The sequence below is a fragment of the Sceloporus undulatus genome, chromosome 2 (genome assembly GCF_019175285.1).
Source record: "Sceloporus undulatus isolate JIND9_A2432 ecotype Alabama chromosome 2, SceUnd_v1.1, whole genome shotgun sequence".
Taxonomy (NCBI): Eukaryota; Metazoa; Chordata; class Lepidosauria; order Squamata; family Phrynosomatidae; genus Sceloporus; species Sceloporus undulatus.
Window position 1 is genome coordinate 82,989,168 of NC_056523.1, and position 19,422 is coordinate 83,008,589.

The 19,422-nt window shown below is 41.5% G+C and overlaps 1 protein-coding gene across 1 annotated transcript; it reads right to left on the bottom strand.

The window, feature by feature from the left end:
- Nucleotides 1–8,834: 8,834 nt before the first annotated feature.
- On the bottom strand, nucleotides 8,835–17,719 carry HRH2 (histamine receptor H2). The gene is made up of 2 exons (XM_042454156.1): nucleotides 16,358–17,719; nucleotides 8,835–8,880 (listed from the first exon to the last, which is right to left on the bottom strand). The coding sequence occupies exons 1-2, from the start codon at nucleotides 17,440–17,442 to the stop codon at nucleotides 8,862–8,864; spliced, it is 1,104 nt and encodes a 367-aa protein (XP_042310090.1). The 5' UTR covers nucleotides 17,443–17,719; the 3' UTR covers nucleotides 8,835–8,861.
- Nucleotides 17,720–19,422: the final 1,703 nt, after the last annotated feature.

Consider the following 19,422-nt stretch of genomic DNA (forward strand, 5'->3'; position numbering starts at 1 on the left):
TTGATTTGGGTCCAACTGAAAAAAAAATTATGGAGCCACTGCATGAGAGCATTGGTACTGGCAATCCACAATCCAAGGCAGAGTCATCATTTAAAAAATGGCAGAGAGCCTTCACAGCTGATGTGCCCGAGTCAAAGCCCAACAAGTTGTACGTTTTACTTACCATGGAACTGCTTAAACTGGTAATAACAACCTGGAATACCTCCCAAATAATTGTTAAACTTAGCTATTGGCCATAGAAGGGAATTAAATGATACGTGCAACATTAAACAAATTAGACGTTTCACTTGTTAGATACAACACAACACAGATACTCACCCAAGCACATTGCTTATATAGCTGTTCCAAAGCACAAAAATCTAACTTGTGTGTCTTTCTGTCCCTGCAGTGGATTTTTGGGCACAGACAGTTTAGAATTGTGTTCACAGCTAATGGCCCTGGCCTGCCTGTGAGTTTAGGAAAAGGTGCCAGAGCTGAAAAAAATGAAAATGGATAAAAAAAGGAGAAGAGAACAGGAGGGGTGGAGGGGGGCAAGAGAGAAAGAAAAGAAAAGAAAAAAGAAATCTCTGTCAGTGCCATCAGAAATAATTAGAATTGATATGGTATGTGCTTCAGGTTTTTTTTCTCTCTCCTTCACCTTGGCAAACAGCTGAACACTGTTATTATCCATGAACTGCTTGTTTGGTAATCACCACGTTCTAGATTTTATAATTAAAGATGAAACAATGAGGAAAACCCGAATACAACTCAAAACAGCCTCATTTGTGACCTCGTACTGTCGTCGGTTTGCAGTGAAAATGATACATTCTCTTTATATCACTAAGCCAAAAGCTACCCTCCAGCCCTAAGGACTGGAGCATGGCTTTGGTGTGGCTTCTGGACTCTTAGGACGCATGCATCATTGAAACACCATGCCTCCACTGTGACTCGAAGCAGCTTTATTTTGGCTGTCTTTAACAGGCCTAACTCAGACTTGAAGTTCTCTTTCCTGGATGGGGAAATCTCTCAATTTCATTTTATCCAGCATTCCAATTGTTTAAATCTCAAATTCTCTTTGTTCCAGAAATGGAGAAATGTATGGATTTTGAAGAGCTATTAAAATAAAATAAACCTAACAAAATATTTCCCATTTTTAACCCTGACAGAGATAGAAAACTGCAACATCAAAAGCAAAACAAATCAAAAGAATGTGCTTAGGGATTATTGGGTTCTTTATCCTAGTTAGACTGATATTTTCTTCTTCTATGCAAATTATTTTGGCATTCAAAAAACTGTTTAATAGCTACTATTGTAATTATGCATATAGATCATAGCACAGGAGAAATACATTTTTGAATGACAACTCCCAAAGCACCTCAGCTAGCATAGCGTTTATAAGCTTTGATGCAAACATCTCAGAAATCAATTGTGTGAGCCTTGCTGTGTCCTATGGAGTGTGTCCTGTGAGCCACTCAATACTGGGATGTTTAAGAGAGAATGACATCTGGCAAAGCTACAACATGTACTACAAGGATAAATACATTTTAACTTCTCATTAAACAAATGATATTTGGATGTTGTACCAGGAAGAACATCAGAGCAAGGGGAAATCATACTGGGTGTGACCAGTGGACCAAGGGCAGAAAGTTTGCTTCTCTCTCCCTGATAGAAAAGCTCTGCCAGAATTTGGGAAAGTCACATTTTGAACTATCCCCAGCCATGCTGTCTAGGGATTGTGGGAGTTGTAGTCCATAATATTACTTTCTCAAGCTTATGCTCTGTGGGCTGCAGAAAGGGAAGGAAGGCCACATTTGATGAAAAGGATTTTTTTAAAAAAAGGAAACATAAAACCAACCAAGTCATTAACAAAAAATCAAGAACTTTCCTAGTTTCTGAATGGACACCTAAATCCCTTGTGGAATGTTTAAGGTTTGCTCTGCCAGATGCCTTGTGAAAGTGAAACTGAGTACTGAATGCATCCTATTATTTGTGAAGCAGACCCCCTCACTCTTTTCAGCACATCTATGGCTGATACTAACATTTTCAGATGGAGAGGCTCATCATAAGGTTTCTCTAAGGCAGGGGTGGGAATCATCAGGCCCTTGAGATGCTATTGGCTGAAACGTCCAACTCCTACTGGTAGTCAGCATAGCCAATGGTGAGGAATGCTGAGAATACGTAATTATAGTTCTCTGCTACATTGTAAACCACTCTGAGTTCCAATTTTGGGAGCAAGGCAGGAATAATAATAATAATAATAATAATAATAATAGAATGAGAGTCAAAAGGTACCTTAAAGCACATTCAGTCCAAATGCTGCCAGTACAGGAGTCCACTATTAAAGTCCTCCCCCGCCTCAAGATGTGACCATCTAGCCTCCTTTTTTAAAACAACAACAACAATGCCAAGGAAGGAGAGTCCATTGACATTTGAGGTCACTACATCTGTGGGGATATACAATTCCCAGCCTTGATCTATTCTAAGTACTATGTCAGGACCAAGAAAGGCACTGCATTGTTTTGATTCCAATGCCATCAAGGCAGCAAAGTCAAAGTGTGAACAAAAGAAAAGCTAGAGCAACACTGCTTGTGTATATGTGCGTAGGACTCTGGTTGGCTTGTTGTTTTGCCCTTTTCATAAGCGCCCACTCATTTCTCTTTAAGGGCACAGTGTAATGTTTGCTGGCTTCCAAAAATATGCATTTTTCCTGTAGGAAACATAGTCTCTTTCACAATGCACAGTTATAGCAATATAGATTTATGACTCTATTTTAACTGCCATAGTTCCTTCCTGTGAAATCCAGGGGTTTGTAGCTTGAGGAGGTACTAGAGAATCAAACTGCAAATTGCAAATTCCTGGATTCCAAAGGATGCAACAATTACATTAAAATGGAATAATAGTACTACAACTGTATAGTGTGGATGGATTTCACATTGCTTGAGTTTATGCTGGGGCAAGATGTTGCCTACTTTACTACTGTGATTTCAATGGGGTACTTACACAATATGAGAGCCAACGTGGCACAGTGGTTTGAGTGTTGGACTGTAACTCGGGAGACCAAGGTTCGATTCCCAGTTCCAGGCCATAGCCTTCCTCTGAGGCTGAGTGTGTGATTTGCCCAAGGTCACCCAATGAGTTTCGTGACTGAGCTGGGAATCGAACCCCAGAGTCATAGTCCAACATGCAGAAAATACTGGCTAATATAAAACTTGATGCAGTATAAACTATAATAGTATAAGTTTAAGGACTCGCAGCTATCAGTTTATACTCAGTCTTGAGCTCCATTTACTTCTTTTTCTGTGCAAGGTTTGAGCTATTCACTGACATGAGCTAAGATATGAAATTGACCTTTTACTATTAAGCTGACTTTTTTGCTTCCCTGTCAAGGAGGTGGATGTGAAGATGAAATTGTTCCTGATCTTCCTCCGCAAGTCAAGTGACATGCAAAGATGCCCTGAGGAGAGGCCAATCTGTAGCTAGTGAGACGTGAGCAGAACTCTGAAGAAGCTCTCGTCAGGTCATTTTGTCAACAGGAAAGGCACTAATGTAAAGCTAGTTAATGGTCTAGGTAACAGATCTGAGCAGCCCTTTGGGATGAGGATGTCAGCAGCCCATTTTGTTACTCTGCTGTTTTCCATCTGGGCCATGCTGGGTTCCCTCATCTTTATTCAAAAGACATGAAGTGGCTCAGCCACCACTGCCATTTGTGCTGCTTTTGGCCTCTCTCGTGAATTCATTCAAGGGTCATTGGCTGGGGAATAAATCCATTTGAAAGTGCTACTGACAGGCAGTGAAGCAGCTTCATTTCTCCATCTCTCACATAGGCAGAAATGCCATCTACATGTGATCTTTTGCAAGGTTATAAGTACCCTGTCTTGGAGCCAGCAGAACAATTGTATCTAGCTTTTGGCAGACAGAGTGACCTCTTCTTTATATTTTTTAAAAATATCTATGACATTGTCAATAAAGCTGAGGCAAAATAGAAATAGTACATTTATCAGTAGGAGAGTGTTGTGGAACGGTATGCAGAGGTGACTTTGACCTTACCTTGCTAAGCCCTGCCCATTTTTTCTAGATTCACAGTAAATACTAATTCCATTACACTCTGAACTTCTGACTTTCTATAGATGATTCATACGCACTTTCCATTATGAACATGCAGGGGAACAGACATGAGCTGTAGCTATGGAGGAAGCAAAACAAAAGCATTGCCCACATATAAGAATTCTGCTCCCAATGCAATTTTCTTGCATTGCTGGGAGTGCGACACTGAAAATTGTCTACACCTAGAACTCTTATATTTGCTGTGTTTGCATTCCCTTGGTAATTGTGCTTGACACTTTTCCTTGAATACCTATTTCCAAATACGCAAATGAAGTTTTAAGTTACTGTAGTGCTAGAAACTGGGGACCAGAAAAAAAAATTCACATGCAGGGGACAGAATTCTTATAATGGATGAGCAATGGTTTCATTTTGCCCCCTCCCCTTGTAGCTGTACTCCTGAGCTTACAACAGTGGCATTCCTTAAGTATTTGGGATACTTGCTTAAAATATAAGCCATCTATATTCTGGGATAGTTGAAAGGGATTTCCACAGAAGTATTGTGAATGACAGATCATTTCAAAACCCAATGACTGAAAAGCAGCTATTCCAGAGGTGGCTGCCTACCAGTCAAACAACACCTGCAGGAATTGTCAGCAGACTGATCAGAGGTGATAAACTATAATTGTGACATCAACTGAAAGTAACTGCTCAGCTGGAAATTTTCTTGTGAGGTTTCTTCATTGAGAGCAATGCTAGGCTCCATGTGTGTTTGTGTCCAGATGTGTGTGTGTGCATGTTTATCTAAGGCCTGGGTACCACAGCCTTGAAGGTCTGCCCTTTTCAAACAGAAGACCACAGGGCACTCTCAGAGAAAGGGAAAATATGGTTAATTGAGGCAGCATGTCCCTCACAGTTATATGCTATCCTGTTTTGAAGCAGATAAGTTTTCTCCTTGACAATGTGACCTGTGATAAACTTTCTATATCTCACTCTGCAGAGAAAGATCAAAAACTATGAGTGAAAGCACTGTGTATTCAAGTCTACCTACTTTGCGTCAACTGTCTCCTCTGACCCAAATCTTGACATTGGTCTGTTGGTGGCTTTGATGTTTATTTTTGTGTGATGTGTGGGGAAAATAAATATTTCAAAGGAGGGATGGACATTGTGTGACTCACAAGCTGCACAATGTGTCCATTAGTCCTCTTGGACCCCTGAATGCTATTTGTGAAAAAATAACAACAACAACAACAACAACAACAACAGCTGAAAATGAACTCCAGGAGGCACATTTCAGCATGTAAATGCTCTTTTTAGAGGCCCTCCTCTAAAACAGCAAAAAACAAAACCAGAAAAACAAACAAACAAATCCAGCCCAACCAAAAAACCCACCACCACCCACTCTGAAAATGTCTGGAAACGACTTCAGTTACTGCTGAGTACAGTGGTGTAGCCTGCCAAGGGTCTGAGGGATCTGAAAATGGCCCTTTCAGTTTTTGAGTGTACTCACTCAAGTTTTAAAATTAGGCTCCCACCCCCTGGCCACATAATTATTTACGTGTTATGCCAATGGCAGCAGACCCCTCAATTCATTTACTCAGGGGCCATTCAGAATATGTGTTAACCTGGATCAGGAATCGATTCTTGCATGTGAAGTTCATATTCACCCCGAATCTGTCACAATCCATTTTGAGGCATGCATAAGCATTTCGTGGCAAATGCCCCTTAGCGTGGGTAATTTGCAATCGGGGCAGAAGCCATCTCTTTTGAAAAAACCTGGGTTCCATGAATATGAACTTGCCCTCGGTCAAGTTCAGGGGAGGGATTTAGGTCAGATGGAGGGCAGTGGGCAGAGCATTCCATCCCCTTCATCGGAGAAGGAGGAGGAGGATGAAGGATCCTGGGGGGAGAAGGGAGCTATGGAGGGCAGCATCGGAAAGAGGAGGAGAAGGCAGGAGCTGGGGGAGAGAAGGGGGCCATGGAGGGCAGCATCAGAAAGAGGAAGAGGAGAAGGCAGGAGCCGGGGGAGAGAAGGGGGCCATGGAGGGCAACATCAGAAAGAGGAGGAGGAGGAGAAGGCAGGAGCCAGGGGAGAGAAGGGGGCCATGGAGGGCAGCATCAGAAAGAGGAGGAGGAGGAGGAGGAGGAGGAGGAGGAGGAGAAGGCAGGAGTCGGGGGAGAGAAGGGGGCTATGGAGGGCAGCATTGGAAGGAGGAGAAGGAGAAGGCAGGAGACGGGGGAGAGAAGGGGGCCATGGAGGGCAGCATTGAAAAGAGGAGGAAGAGAAGGAGGAGAAGGCAGGAGCCGGGGGAGAGAAGGGGGCCATGGAGGGCAGCATCGGAAAGAGGAGGAGAAGGAGGAGGAGGAGGCAGGAGCCAGGGGAGAGAACGGGGCCATGGAGGTCAGCACTGAAAAGAGGAGGAGGAGGAGGAGAAGGCAGGGGCCAGGGGAAAGAAGGGGGCCATGGAGGGCAGCATCAGAAAGAGGAGGGGGATTGCCAAGGGAAATCGGACTGCGGATTTTTATGTTTTATTTTGACAGTCTATGCACATGATTTTTTGGGTGACATAGAATGTGTGTGTGCTTGTGCTACTTTCATTTCTTCTTGCTTCTGGAACAGCACCTTAATTATTATTATTATTATTATTATTATTATTATTTGTGTTATATGCGGGTGCTACAATTAGAATGACTGCCCCTCACATCATGCATTAGCCCACTGCTCTGTCCTCATCATATTGTATATATTTTCTTTTTTAAAATTCTGTTTTAATAGATATTTTAATTGTAACATGCTTAATCCTGTTTTAAGGGGGGGGGGAATTTGGGACATAATGTTGTAAATGTGGATTTTAATATGTTGTGAGCCGCTTTGATTGTCTAGTTACAGAAAAGCGGGATACAAATAAAAGTTTTATTATTATTTATTTAATGCCTGCGCTACATTTTCCTTTCATTTCCTCTTGCTCCTGGAATTATTTGTTTAAAATTGTTTAAAATGTGAATGCTACAATGCCAGTGTTACAAATGTTTCCCTTTCAATTTGGCAAACTGATACTAATTGAATGCTTTTGCTACACACAAGAACACACCAGAGGTTTTTAAATCTGACAGCATATGCGCATCATGCCCGTCAGATTTTTTTTTAAAAAGGAGGGGGAGGCCCCCATTCGCTTAGGCAATGGCTGCAAGAAATGTCACCTTTTATGAAAGCGGAACTAATTTGATTGACAGCAGAGGACTCTTTCTTTTAAACCAGTTTAAAGAGCTGCAATGGCATTCCGGGGTTAAATACCCCAATTAAGGTATTTATAGTGGGCACTTGCTTTCGGAGGCATTCAAGAGGAGCTGTAAATTTAGCAAATTTCTACTCTGTTTAAGAGCAACAATTTGATTTAGGCCTACATGTTATTAGCAATGATCGCAAAGCCCCATCTCCAACTGCAATGAATCATCTCCAAGATGCAATGATTTTCAAACCTAGGAAGAACTGTAAGGCTGAGCAGAAAGAGGCAAGTCTTCATCTTGCTCAGCAGATATTCTCTGACCACACTTTAGTTTTATGACATTTCCCTCATGGGGTTCCCTCATAATGGCAAGTTTTGCCATTATTGTCATAAAATGTTCCATTGCACCAGTTTTCATCTGATAAATATTAGAAGCTTGGGGGAATACCATTTTCATTCCTGTCATGGGATGAATGAGTAGGCTCTGCTGTGGAAAATGGATGCTCCCAAGTTTGAAGAAAGTTTTTGGTAAGTGTTCCTTCTGGAAATGTTAGACGTAACTCAGCATGGTGGGAAGGAAGGGAAGTTCTATGATGTCATCTTGCAGCCTAGTCTAGCAACTCAGACAGATTATTCCTCAGAGGCAAAGAATGATCCATTCTGAGAACAAGAGAAGTTATTATTTATCATTCTCTGAGGATTCCAAGGCACTACGACAGAAGTCTATGGGTATTCTCTTGTTACAGGCCTCCTCTTATCCATATCAGCGCTTAAGCTTTGCTGGAAGACTTAGACGTTGGCTCTAGAGAGACTTTTAAGAGTTTTAATTGAATGTGCATCAGAGAGCTTTACTTTTTACAGTATTGTGTTTGTCTCCTCCTCTGGTCTTCCTTAAACTTAGCCTATTTCCAGTAGACAGTTCATACTACTGTCCAAAAACATTGTACAGATATCCTGTATTTCCTTACTTAAGAGATTTTCCATAGAAAGGAAAATGATGGAAGGCATAGGGGAGAAACACAAGCAGAGTATCAATGGAAAATGTTATTTGGTCCACCAGTAAAATTCCTTGAAAGGGGCATGGAGATCTCACAACATCAGTTTTCTCTGGAAACATCCTTGGTCACATGTATAATAGTTTGTTGCCAGTGGTAGACATTGGCGGTTGAGGAAGAAAGTGACATTGATTTGGGTCCAACTGAAAAAAAAATAGGATATCACTGCACTGAGAGCATGACTGGCAATCCAATCCAAGGCAGAGTCATCATTTAAAAATGGCAGAGGCCTTTCACAGCTGTGTGCCAGTCAGAAGCCCAACAAGTGTACTTTTCTTACCATGGAGACTGCATGAAACTGTAATAACAACCTGGGAAATACCTCCCAAAATAATTTTAAAACTTAGCTATTGGCCATAGAAGGGATTAAATGACAGTCAACATTAACAAATAGACTTTTCACTTTTTAGATACAACACAACACAGATACTCACCCAAGCACCCTTTCTTATAATCTTTCCAAAGCACAAAATCTAACTGTGTCTTTCTGTCCCTCAGTGGATTTTGGCACAGGACAGTTAGAATTGTGTCACAGCTAATGGCCTGGCCTGCCTGTAGTTTAGGAAAAGGTGCCAGAGCTGAAAAAAATGAAAAGGGATAAAAAAAGGAGAAAGAACAGGAGGGGGAGGGCAAGAGAGAAAGAAAGAGAAAAAAGAAAGCTCTGTCAGTGCCATCAGAAAATAATATAATTGAGATGTATGTGCTTCAGGTTATTTTTTCTCTCTCCTGCACCTTGGCAACACAGTGACACGCTTTATTCCATGAACTCTGGTTTGTATCACCCAGTTCTAGATTAAAGATGAAACACTGAGGAAAACCAGAATTACAACTCAAAACAGCCTCATTTGTGACCAGTAATGTAGTTCCGTGTGCAGTGAAAATGAGCACATTGCTCTTTATATCTAATAGGCCAAAGCTACAATCTGCAGAACACGTCCAGGGTCAATTTAGATGTGGTAGATGCCAACCCATTTTGTTACTTTATTAGTTCATTTTAATCCTATAGCCTTGATATTTCCCATGTATGATGGCTACTTTTACGTAGCCAAAAAGGAGAAAATGCATGACTAAAAAGAGGACAAAAGAGGATATCGATTAGCATCAAATCTTCATATGCTAATGTGTACATGATGTATGTGCCTGTTGCTCACTCTGCTGTTCAGATGCTCACTGCTGGTGTACACTTTTTCTGATCTCTTTTCCTGTAGTCACTCATATTCAACAAAGACTGGGCAGCCTTTCAAGCAGAGGATGCCTTCAAACACAAGACACCCATGTCTGTCCAATCCCACCTGTCCAATCCCAACTGTCTCATCTTTATGGCAATAAAAGACCTGGAAAAGTATATTTATACCATCATTGCAAGGGTAAAACCTGGCTACTGACAAGCTGTGGGAGTGTTTCTGGGAATTCCGTAACGCGGCAGAGGAGAAGGTATTCTGAGTAACTGCAGCCAGCATAACCAACAAAAACTAGGCTGGCTGAAGTCAGCCAGAGGACCTTCTCTTTTGCCACTCCCGTTATGGAATGGCCTATGGAACGGAGATCTGGAATATTGCTAATCTTGACTGCTTTAAAAAAGCGGTCAAGACAGATCTCTTCCGGCAGGCCTTCCCAGATTAGCATCTCAGTTGCCTCCCACAACTGCCTGCTTTATTTTAATAATTTATTTTAATAATTTAATTGTATCGTTTTTATTGTAGGTGAGTGGGTTTGTGGGATATTGTGTTTTATTGTCTTTTAATGTTGTCAGCTGCCTCAATCTAATTGAAGAGGTGGGGTATAAATAAAATTTTATTATCATTATTATTAATGTGTGAATGAATGAATGAATGAATGAATGTTCCAGCTGCTCCTGTGCACTTGGGGAAGATGGAGAAGCTGCTCCTTTTCCTCAGTTTTATGGGTATCTGGAATATGTCTAAGTGCCCCAGTACACCCAGTCAATGGCCAAAAGGAAGGAAAGAACTACACTTGAGAGTTTCCTTTCCCTAAGCTGCTGTTGCATAGCTGGGATAACATGTGTTGTACAAGGAGGTACTGTATTCTTCTTTGCACAATGCCTCCCTAAGTACATATGCAGGTGTATATGTATGTCACATAGAGGTTTGTAGCCTACATAACAACACAGGAAAGAGCGCTGTTATGGCATCTGTCTCATGGAATACCTTCCAAGCACAGCAGTTGGTTTATCCCCTTTGTGTTTGCCATGGTATTCTAGTTGGCTGGTGCAGCTGATTGCATTGTGTGTGTGTGTTGTGTTGATTTTATTGTTTAAATTATATTTAACTTTTCTATCTATATTTATTTGTTGAGCTTTAAGGATGAAAGCTGGTTAAAATGTTTTAACAAATAACACAAGAGTGCTATGCTCCCAGCCAATATATCAATGATACAGACATATCAAAACAGTTTGCAAGAACCATGTTTTGATTTGATTGTGGCCTTTCCAGTGACAGCACTGCAGGAATCCAGCACAAGGTGACTTTTACTGTAGAGAACAAAGGGGATGCATGGCAGCAGTTTTTAAAGAACGCTCTGAATGTAGGGATCTGCATACAACATTTTGGATAATAAAGTTTCTCTGTGGTCTATTTTTTGTCTGAGCCATTGTGCAGCCTTTAACTTGTTCAAGGTTGAAAGATTCCTAGAGATTTCCATTTTTAAAACCTCTCTCATGATTCTATTATAAATTGATGTCAGTTTAGCTTACAACAAATTCCAAAATCCACACAAGTTACTTTTCTGTTGCTAATGGAATTGAAATTTAATTGTCTTTTATTGCCCTTTGTCCCTGGTCTCCACATGACCAAGAAGGAAAATAGCTTCTGCCTATATTGAGATGCCTCAATACCATCTTAATTGACAACAGAGTAACATCTGAGACACAGTATAAGCTTGTGACTCTAATTTCATCACCTTTCTTCTCCTCTATAATTTTAAACACTTTGCTTGATGAAGAAACCAGTGAAGCTTTGAACACTTGCATAATATTTTTTCTGCATTTTGGTTAGCAAATAAAGGTATCACTCTTTTGTATATTTTATATTTTGTTGTATTTTTCTGCATGGCCAACATGGCTACTGCTGAATATGTTTAGCTTACAGTCATCAGTGATTTAAACTATTCAGGTACACCTAAATATTTCCATAATGACTTTTTCTCATGCTTGCTTTCATTTGCCATCTCTTAGAGTTTTTATTTTATGATCTTATCTTATTATAGAGGAAAGAAGACTGCGGTTACTAGGGGGAGACTGAAAGCCCTTACTTCAAATACCAGGTACAACCCCTCCCCCCGCCCCCCCAAAATCTAGATTGGGAATGAAATGGCAAGAGGCTCAACCCCCCTCCCTTCCCACCTGCAAGTTACTTTTCCAAAGCCTTTCATTCTATTGCAAATTGTATGAACAGCATGGCATCTAATTAGGCACTCACATTCATTTAGAAAATGGCAGCAAAATAAATTATTGGGCCAGATTTTCAGAAATGTGTGCAAGGAGGGATTTTAAAGAGCCATATTCTTATTTAAACATAGTACTCAAGCAAGTAAGATTATTCTCTTTGTCCAACTGATTCAGGTTGCAATGCTATACTCATTTACCCAGAAGAAAGCTCCAAAAAGCATGCTTGTGGGTAGACATAAAGGATTGTACTGTGAGCCAAGTGACAACAACAAGGGGCTCTGCTCTTGGAAACTTTACTAAATACTTGGTGAGATTATTGAAGTGGAGGAGAAAATACATTGATACTGCATTTTAAAAAGGTAAGTGCAACAAAAAGTTAAATAATTTGATAGTGCTTGTTTATCAGTTGGCTCCTTGCTAGTTAAAGAAAAAATGAATCACTGATTCTTCTATCATAACATTCCCACAACAACACTAATAATGGAAATGGTTCACTTTGGCAAGTTATTGCTAATTAAGTCACTGATTAAAACATTAGTGATGGGCTGGGCTATGGGGTTTGCATACAATGGCATGGCATTTTCCACTGTTGACCTTATGAAGCACGTTTTTGTTAATGGTGCTTTCAAATAGTCTCTTTTTGTACTTTTAAAGTTCCCTTCCTCTAACATGGAATTTCCCCCCACATGGGCCATAAAGCCATTAGTAGGCCTGTTGCCTGGGAATGGTGGGAGGCTAACATGTCTGGGAATGGACAGGTTGGATAACATTATCCCAAAACATGGGATCCCATCTTACAACCTCTTCAGTTCAGTTTGAAATCAGATGTGTCTCTTTTCCTTCAACCTCCACCTATTATTTATTTATGTATTTATTTATTTTCTATCCAGACATTTTCCACAATAATGGGACCCAAGGCAGCTTGCAGAAGTTGAAACAAATACAATGAAATTAAAATAAATATAATTAAAACAGTTACAAAAAGGTAAAAATATAAAAGTCTCTTCTTAAAATACAATTAAACAATATATAGAACTAACCCCCCTATATTTCATAACATACACTCAATCTTCAAATACTTTTTTTGTTAAAGGTTAATAGGGAGTGTTTTATTTCACATAAAGGGCACTGATTTACCGCAAATGGAGCAATAGGTGGAGCTATGAAGATCGATCAGTGAGTCGAGAGTGAAGAATCTTAATCTGAATTTTTGAGCGTCTTTGAGCAAGTGCAGAATATTTTTCTGTACACCTGAATCACTGCATCATTTCTGCCTCCTCACTCCCAGTCAAGAAGTGTAGTATGCAAAAGACAGTGGGAGTGGGCAAGTTTTGCAGGCAGGATGGAGCCAAGGATTCTAAATATGATTTGGGGCATCCTCAGTTTTAATAATTAAGGTGGGATACAGACCGCCCAAAAAAGGCAGTCTGTACGTGCCTTGTTTTGCTGTGCGAGGGAGCTGCAGCGGACAAACCACGCGGCTCCCTCACTCAGCAAAAAGAACCTGGAAAACGGGTTCTTCCTGCGGTGCCGTAAGGATGTCGCAGTGTGCCAATGGAGCACTCGTGATGTCCTTATGGGGGCATGACGTGCGGACACTAAGTGTCTGTCACGTCAAAATGGCGGTGCCCATGTGTATAGGGCGCTGCCATTTTGATGCCCTCATCACGTGCTAGGGCTGAGGCCAGTATGGGCGGTGTGCCCTCGGCCAACCCCTAGCATGTGATGGGGGCGCTGCAAAGGCCCATCTAGATCAGGCCTAAGTTTCTAACAAGCAAACTCTTCTCTGAACTTCTTACCTTAAGTACATAATTGAAAAGGGTAAGAAGGAGGAAGAGAGCCAGCATGGCATAGTGGTTTGAGTGTGCCGGGCTACAACTCTGGAGACCAGGGTTTGATTTCCAACTCAGCCATGAAACCCACTGAAGCCATGAAACCTTAGACAAGTCACATGCTTTCAGCCACAAGGAAGGCAATGGCAAACCTCTTCTGAATTAAATCTTGCCAGGAAGACCCCATGATAGTGTCACCATGTGTCAAGAAACAACTTGGAGGCACACGACAACAAAGGAGGAGGAAGAAGAGAAGCAGAGGATGGGGTGAAGTAAAAAGCAGAATGAGAAGAGAGGTAAAAGAGAAGGTGAAGCCAAGAGTGATAGCAACAGAAAGCTGGAGGTGCAAAAGGTTTTTTTGCTTTATGACTTTATACCAGCATCAGGTAGGGGAAAACAAGAAGAATTAAGCCTTTGTTGGCACTTCCTGGAACCATGGTTGCAAAAGCAAGTACTATTTGCCGAGTGGAAAAGTTTTTGGCCTATTGATCAAGTTGTATCGCCAGATTTAGATAAAAGTTTTGGAAGAATCTGGAACTTGGAAGCACCTATGGGAAAAAGGAGTACTACCACCACCACCTTTTCCTTGGCTTTCTAGGAATACAAGCACTACAACCAGGTTATCAGTTCCGTCCAAATTCTTAGAATCAAAGTCTTAAGAGTTAGATCATTATTTGCTTAGGAAATTATGCACTTAAGCTTTCACTAGCTCTTTTTACTGCCCATTACCTAGGATCTCTTTTCTTGAATATGTGTCAGTCTATCCCTTTTCCTCTCAAACATCTACTTTGCTTCAATATTAACTGTTATTCAGTCACTTCAGAACAACAAAAGCTTTCCCAATAACAAATTATTATGAACCCATTAATTAGTTATTACTCTCAAACAGGTCATTTTTTAATTCATTTCACTGTACAACCAAGCAATATGGAAGTGAAAGTACCAAATACTGGCCCTGCCATTAGTCTCATATGCCATACCTTTAAGGAGCCAGATCTCATTTGATCTTGAAAGCTAAGCAGGGTCAGCCCTGGTAAGTAATTGGGTGGGAGATTGCTAATGAATATCAGGTGCTGGCAGCTAGGAACTGGTAAAACCACCTCTGAATATTTCTTGTCCAAGAAAACCCTGTGAAATTCATGGGGTTACCATAGGTCAACAGGTGACATACACACGTGGGGTACAAGGGGCAGCCAGTTCCCCATTTGCTAGCACTGTCTGGAGCCTTGTCACTCTGGAGAGCTTCCACTAATATGATGAAGCTTGGGTGACACATTAAATATGAGATCTTGTGAGAGAGATCAGAGCTTTAAAAAGTTACTGTTTTGGACTACAACTCCCAGAATCCCCCACTGAGAAAAAGGTTTCCAAGCAGTAGTAAGGCTCACTAGCACAGTTAGTTTCAATGGCACCACCATCCTTTCCAGGGAGTGACAACATCCATATGAACAATAAATATTTGGCAATTCCTCCCATACTGCAGCTTAGTTCTGATACTGTATAGGAATATGCAATTGCACTCAAATGCCATAGCTGGAGATCTTGGAGAGCAACCTCATTTCTCTTCCCCATCTGTAGAATTGCAGCCATGTGTTCTCTGAATGCCTCATCACCTTCTCCCTTCCCCTCACCTAGGATACTGGCCTATGTAGTGGTCTGCCAGTGAAAGGTAGCCAAGGCGCAGTACAGACTGCCCCAAAGGGGTGGCATGCTGGTGGCCTAATTCCCTCAAGAGGAAAACTGCAGCTGCCAAACCACACAGCTTCCCTCCGGAATAAAAAGAACCCGGAAAAACTGGGTTCTTTTTGCACCGCAGGGCGGACATCATGAATATGCCACAGGCACTTATATAGGATGCCACCATTGTTATGCTGCTGCTCCATACTAGGGTTAGGGACCATGAGGTTGCCATGCCGTCCCTAACCCTAGTATCGCTATCGCCATGCCACAAAGGGCCCATCTGTATCAGGCCCACGTTTCAAAGGGAAACATACTGTAATACAAGTTTTTTCTTTCCCCCTTTACTAATCACTTTCAAATCCAAGTGACTGGTGTTTCATTCAGAATGGGCTGTTGTTGTTGTTGTCGTTGTCATCATCATCATCTTATTTATATGCAACCAGATTGGGACTCCAGATTGGATTCACCATGTCCATTTCTTTTTTAAAAAACTCACACTTAAGAGGTGTTACAGAAAAAGAGATTCCTTATGTACACTGATATGAAATTTATGAGCATAAATGATACAATTTCTAGTATAAGAATTTGTGAACATGCCTCTAAGAAAGTTACTTCCTATTTTTTAAAAAGCATATTAGGAATCAAGAGATCAAATAGGCAGTCTCTTCCTGTGCTTGCTAAAGTAATCATTTTGGAAATGATTCCTGAATGGAGTCCTCACAGTTGGAGCCACTGTGGTATGGTAGTTGAAATGTTGGACTAAGACTCCAGGAGACCAGGGTTTGAATACCTGCTCAGCCATGGAAATCCACCACGTAACCTTGAGCAAGTTACACTCTCTTGCCTTACTGTGAAGGCAATGGAAAACCTCTCTGAAGAAATTTTGCCAGGAACACCTGATGGCAGGATTGCCATAAATTGGAGTTGACTTGAAGGCACTTACCACAACAAACTCTAACATATTTCACTGTTCTCTGGCAGTACATGCTTGGCCCTTAAATCTGGCTGTGAAGTGAGTGCCACTTTAAAATTTAACATGAATCCAGAATCAAAACAGTGTTTGTTCAGTTTCAGTTCTCTTTCTACCATCAGAACAATGTCAATAATGACAACCAGTATCAGAAAGAAACATCTTACCTTTCTACACTGTCTTGAACAAGAGGGTTTCGCTTCCCATTCATTGCATGCAGCTGTAGAGCATTATCCTCCAGTTTACACTGTGCCTGGGTACAGGTCTTGTCCCTCATCTCATGGTTCAGGGGGATCTCTCTGGCTTCTGGCCCCATTTTTCTACACCGGAGCAACCGTTGATAAGCTGTCCGGAAGTCCCTGTTCAGTGCAGCATACAAGATAGGGTTCAAGGCTGAATTGGCATATCCAAGCCACAGAACAATGGTCAGTAAGGTTTCACACACTGCACCCTGCATGCCTCGGTACATAAACACAGTAAAATAAGGAAACCAGCAGATAATGAAGGCTCCCATCACAGCAGCAAGAGTCACAGTGGCTTTATGTTCCTTCACAGTAGGCAATGCATGCCTGACGGTCTTGCAGCAGCTGGTGTAGTTGATCCTCTTTGCTTGCTCCCTGGCTATTTTGAATATACGGTAATATGTAATGCACATGACAACCAAAGGGAGGTAGAAAGTAAGCAAACCATCCACCAGCACGTACAGAGTGTTGACTTCAAGCTTGCACTCCTGCTTTCCATCCACTAAGCGCGTGTTCTGGATAGTTGTGTCATTGGTGTTCCAACCCAAATGAATAGGTAGGAATGAGACCATGAGCGACACTACCCAGATAAGGACCATAGCCACAGCCGCCCAGAGGGGAGTGACCACAGTGGGGTAGCGAAGAGGTGCTGTAATAGCATAGTACCGGTCAAGGCTAATCACAAAAAGGTTGAGGATGGAGGCCGTGCACAGCATGACATCCAAGCTGATGTAGATATTGCACCAAGTAATGCCCAAGGGCCACTCATGGGAGAATATCTCATAGGTAGCTGAAAAAGGCAGCACCAATAAGCCCAGTAGCAGGTCTGTGAAGGCCAAGGAGACAATGAAGCAGTTGGTCAGGCTGCGGAGCTTTCGGTTGAAAGAGACAACGAGGCACACCATAACATTGCCACAGACAGTCACAACTACGAGGACTGTGAGGACAATCCCAATCAGCACTTTTTCCCAAAGGCAGAGAGAATTGTCTGTAACATGTGTGGAATTCATGATGATGGGACAGATAAGTCTTATTTTCCTCAATGCAGACTTACATGGTAGTTGCCCTAGAGATTCTCAGAATGAACTGTTTATGTCAGATTCTTCAAAACACTAATCTCTCTGCCTTCTTCCACTTGTCTCTTAATAGTCCTTGCATACAGTGACAAAACACTTTTCCTCAACAAAAGAAATCCAGTATCATCTCTGATTATGTATCTATAGGATGACTAGTATTTCCAAATAAGTCCTGGTCTCATTCATTCTACTCCAGAAGGATCCACAGACAAGTAGTGTGCTGAAGACAGCTGAGACCACCCTTGTTAGCAATATTCTTCCAAGAGTTCCTTTTGGAAACAGGATGCCAGACTAGATCTAGTTGGTTCATGATCCAGCCAGGTTCCTCTCACTTTTCTTATATTCTACCAGGTCCCTTTGGTTTGGTCTCACCCTTTTCTTCACTTTCTTTTTCCTCCTTTCACAAAAATCATTGGGACATGTTAAGTGATGTGATATACTTGTAACTGTACACGGTTTCATAGGTCAGGCCAAAGAAGAATCTGTAGAGTCCCAGCTGTATTACTATTTCTCCACTTACATGCCTTGAAGATTAAAGAATAATTGAATAGGAGCAGGATAGATTTGCACTCTTTGCTGGATAAAATCTGTAAGAAAAAATAGAGTTAGATGATATGAACTGAACTCAGGGAGCTGTGTTATATTAGGTCAGCAAGTATGTACATCTAGCGCAGAAGTGACAAGCAACAGCTTTCAAAGGTGTCAGGCAAGTAAGGGCCTTTTGCATCACCTGCCATCTGATCTCCATTCTTCCCTAATTTACCTTTTAAAAAGAGCACAGCATCTACTTGTTCACCAAGCTACAGTAGAGACATTTTAACCAGAGCTTGGGAAATAACATTTTTGGATGATGACTCCCAGATTCCCTCAGCCTGCATGATTCAAAAAGTTACATTTCTAAACCCTGGTCCTAAGAGGTAGCATCACTTTGTGAACACATGGGTGACTGATTTACTGGAGCATCCATGGTCTTCCTAAAATTCCTCAAACTGCAAAGGTATTGTTTCATAACAAGAATTGCTCATCTCACCATTCACCCAGGCAGTTTGTGCTATCAGTGACTGTTGCATCACTATTGTTACTGATCAGATTAGCCCTGGGCCAGATGCAGTTAAACTGAAGACTGAAATCATATAAATAAGTAAAACCCGCAATCTCAGCGTATGTCCTGAATAACAGTGAACACTGTAAAAATGATTGTTTTATATATAGGAAATACTGCATTAAGTTTATTATTTCTTAATCTCCATTTTTTTCTTTTGGCTATAGGTGTATTGGTAATGATGAGGCAACACTGGCACCAACTGTTATGGTGTTTTGTGAACATAGAAGCCATCATGTGAAGGTTCTCTGGGGTCCCCTCCACTCCTGTGAGCTAGATGGGACCCCTTGAGACCCCTTTTTTTAATCTAACATAAACCTCACTGCTTCCACCACCTGATGAATTATCCTCTCCCCTCTTAGCAACACATCAGGACTTGGCTGGGGAATTCCACTGACATTTTCTCTTGCCAATTTAGGAAAGAACTAGCCAAGCTAAGGAATGTGAAAAGGAGTGCAAGAAGCAGAGTACTTTAAAGAAAACTTTTATTCTAACTAAAGGAGTTCTAGAGTAAAAGTAAATCACCACATCAAGGACCAACTTGTCCTCCGGGCACAAACAGAAATTGTAAGTTACAGAGTACAATCATTTCAGCCACGCCAGTAAAACAAACCAAAGTCCTGACACCACTGACTAGTACATGTTCCTAATCTTACTCACAGCTCAGATGGGAATTGTAGTCCTTGATGTTTCTGGACAGCTGGGAACCTGGACTCCATTATCTAGCTCCATCAACTTCCTCATGGTCTGCCTCACGAGAGTCAGAGGCTACCATCAGCCAACAAGCAGGCAGGCAGATCCACACAGACAGA

Coding starts and splice junctions, on each gene's coding strand:
- HRH2 (XM_042454156.1), bottom strand. CDS start 17,442: ATGAATTCCACACATGTTACAGACAATTCTCTCTGCCTTTGGGAAAAA.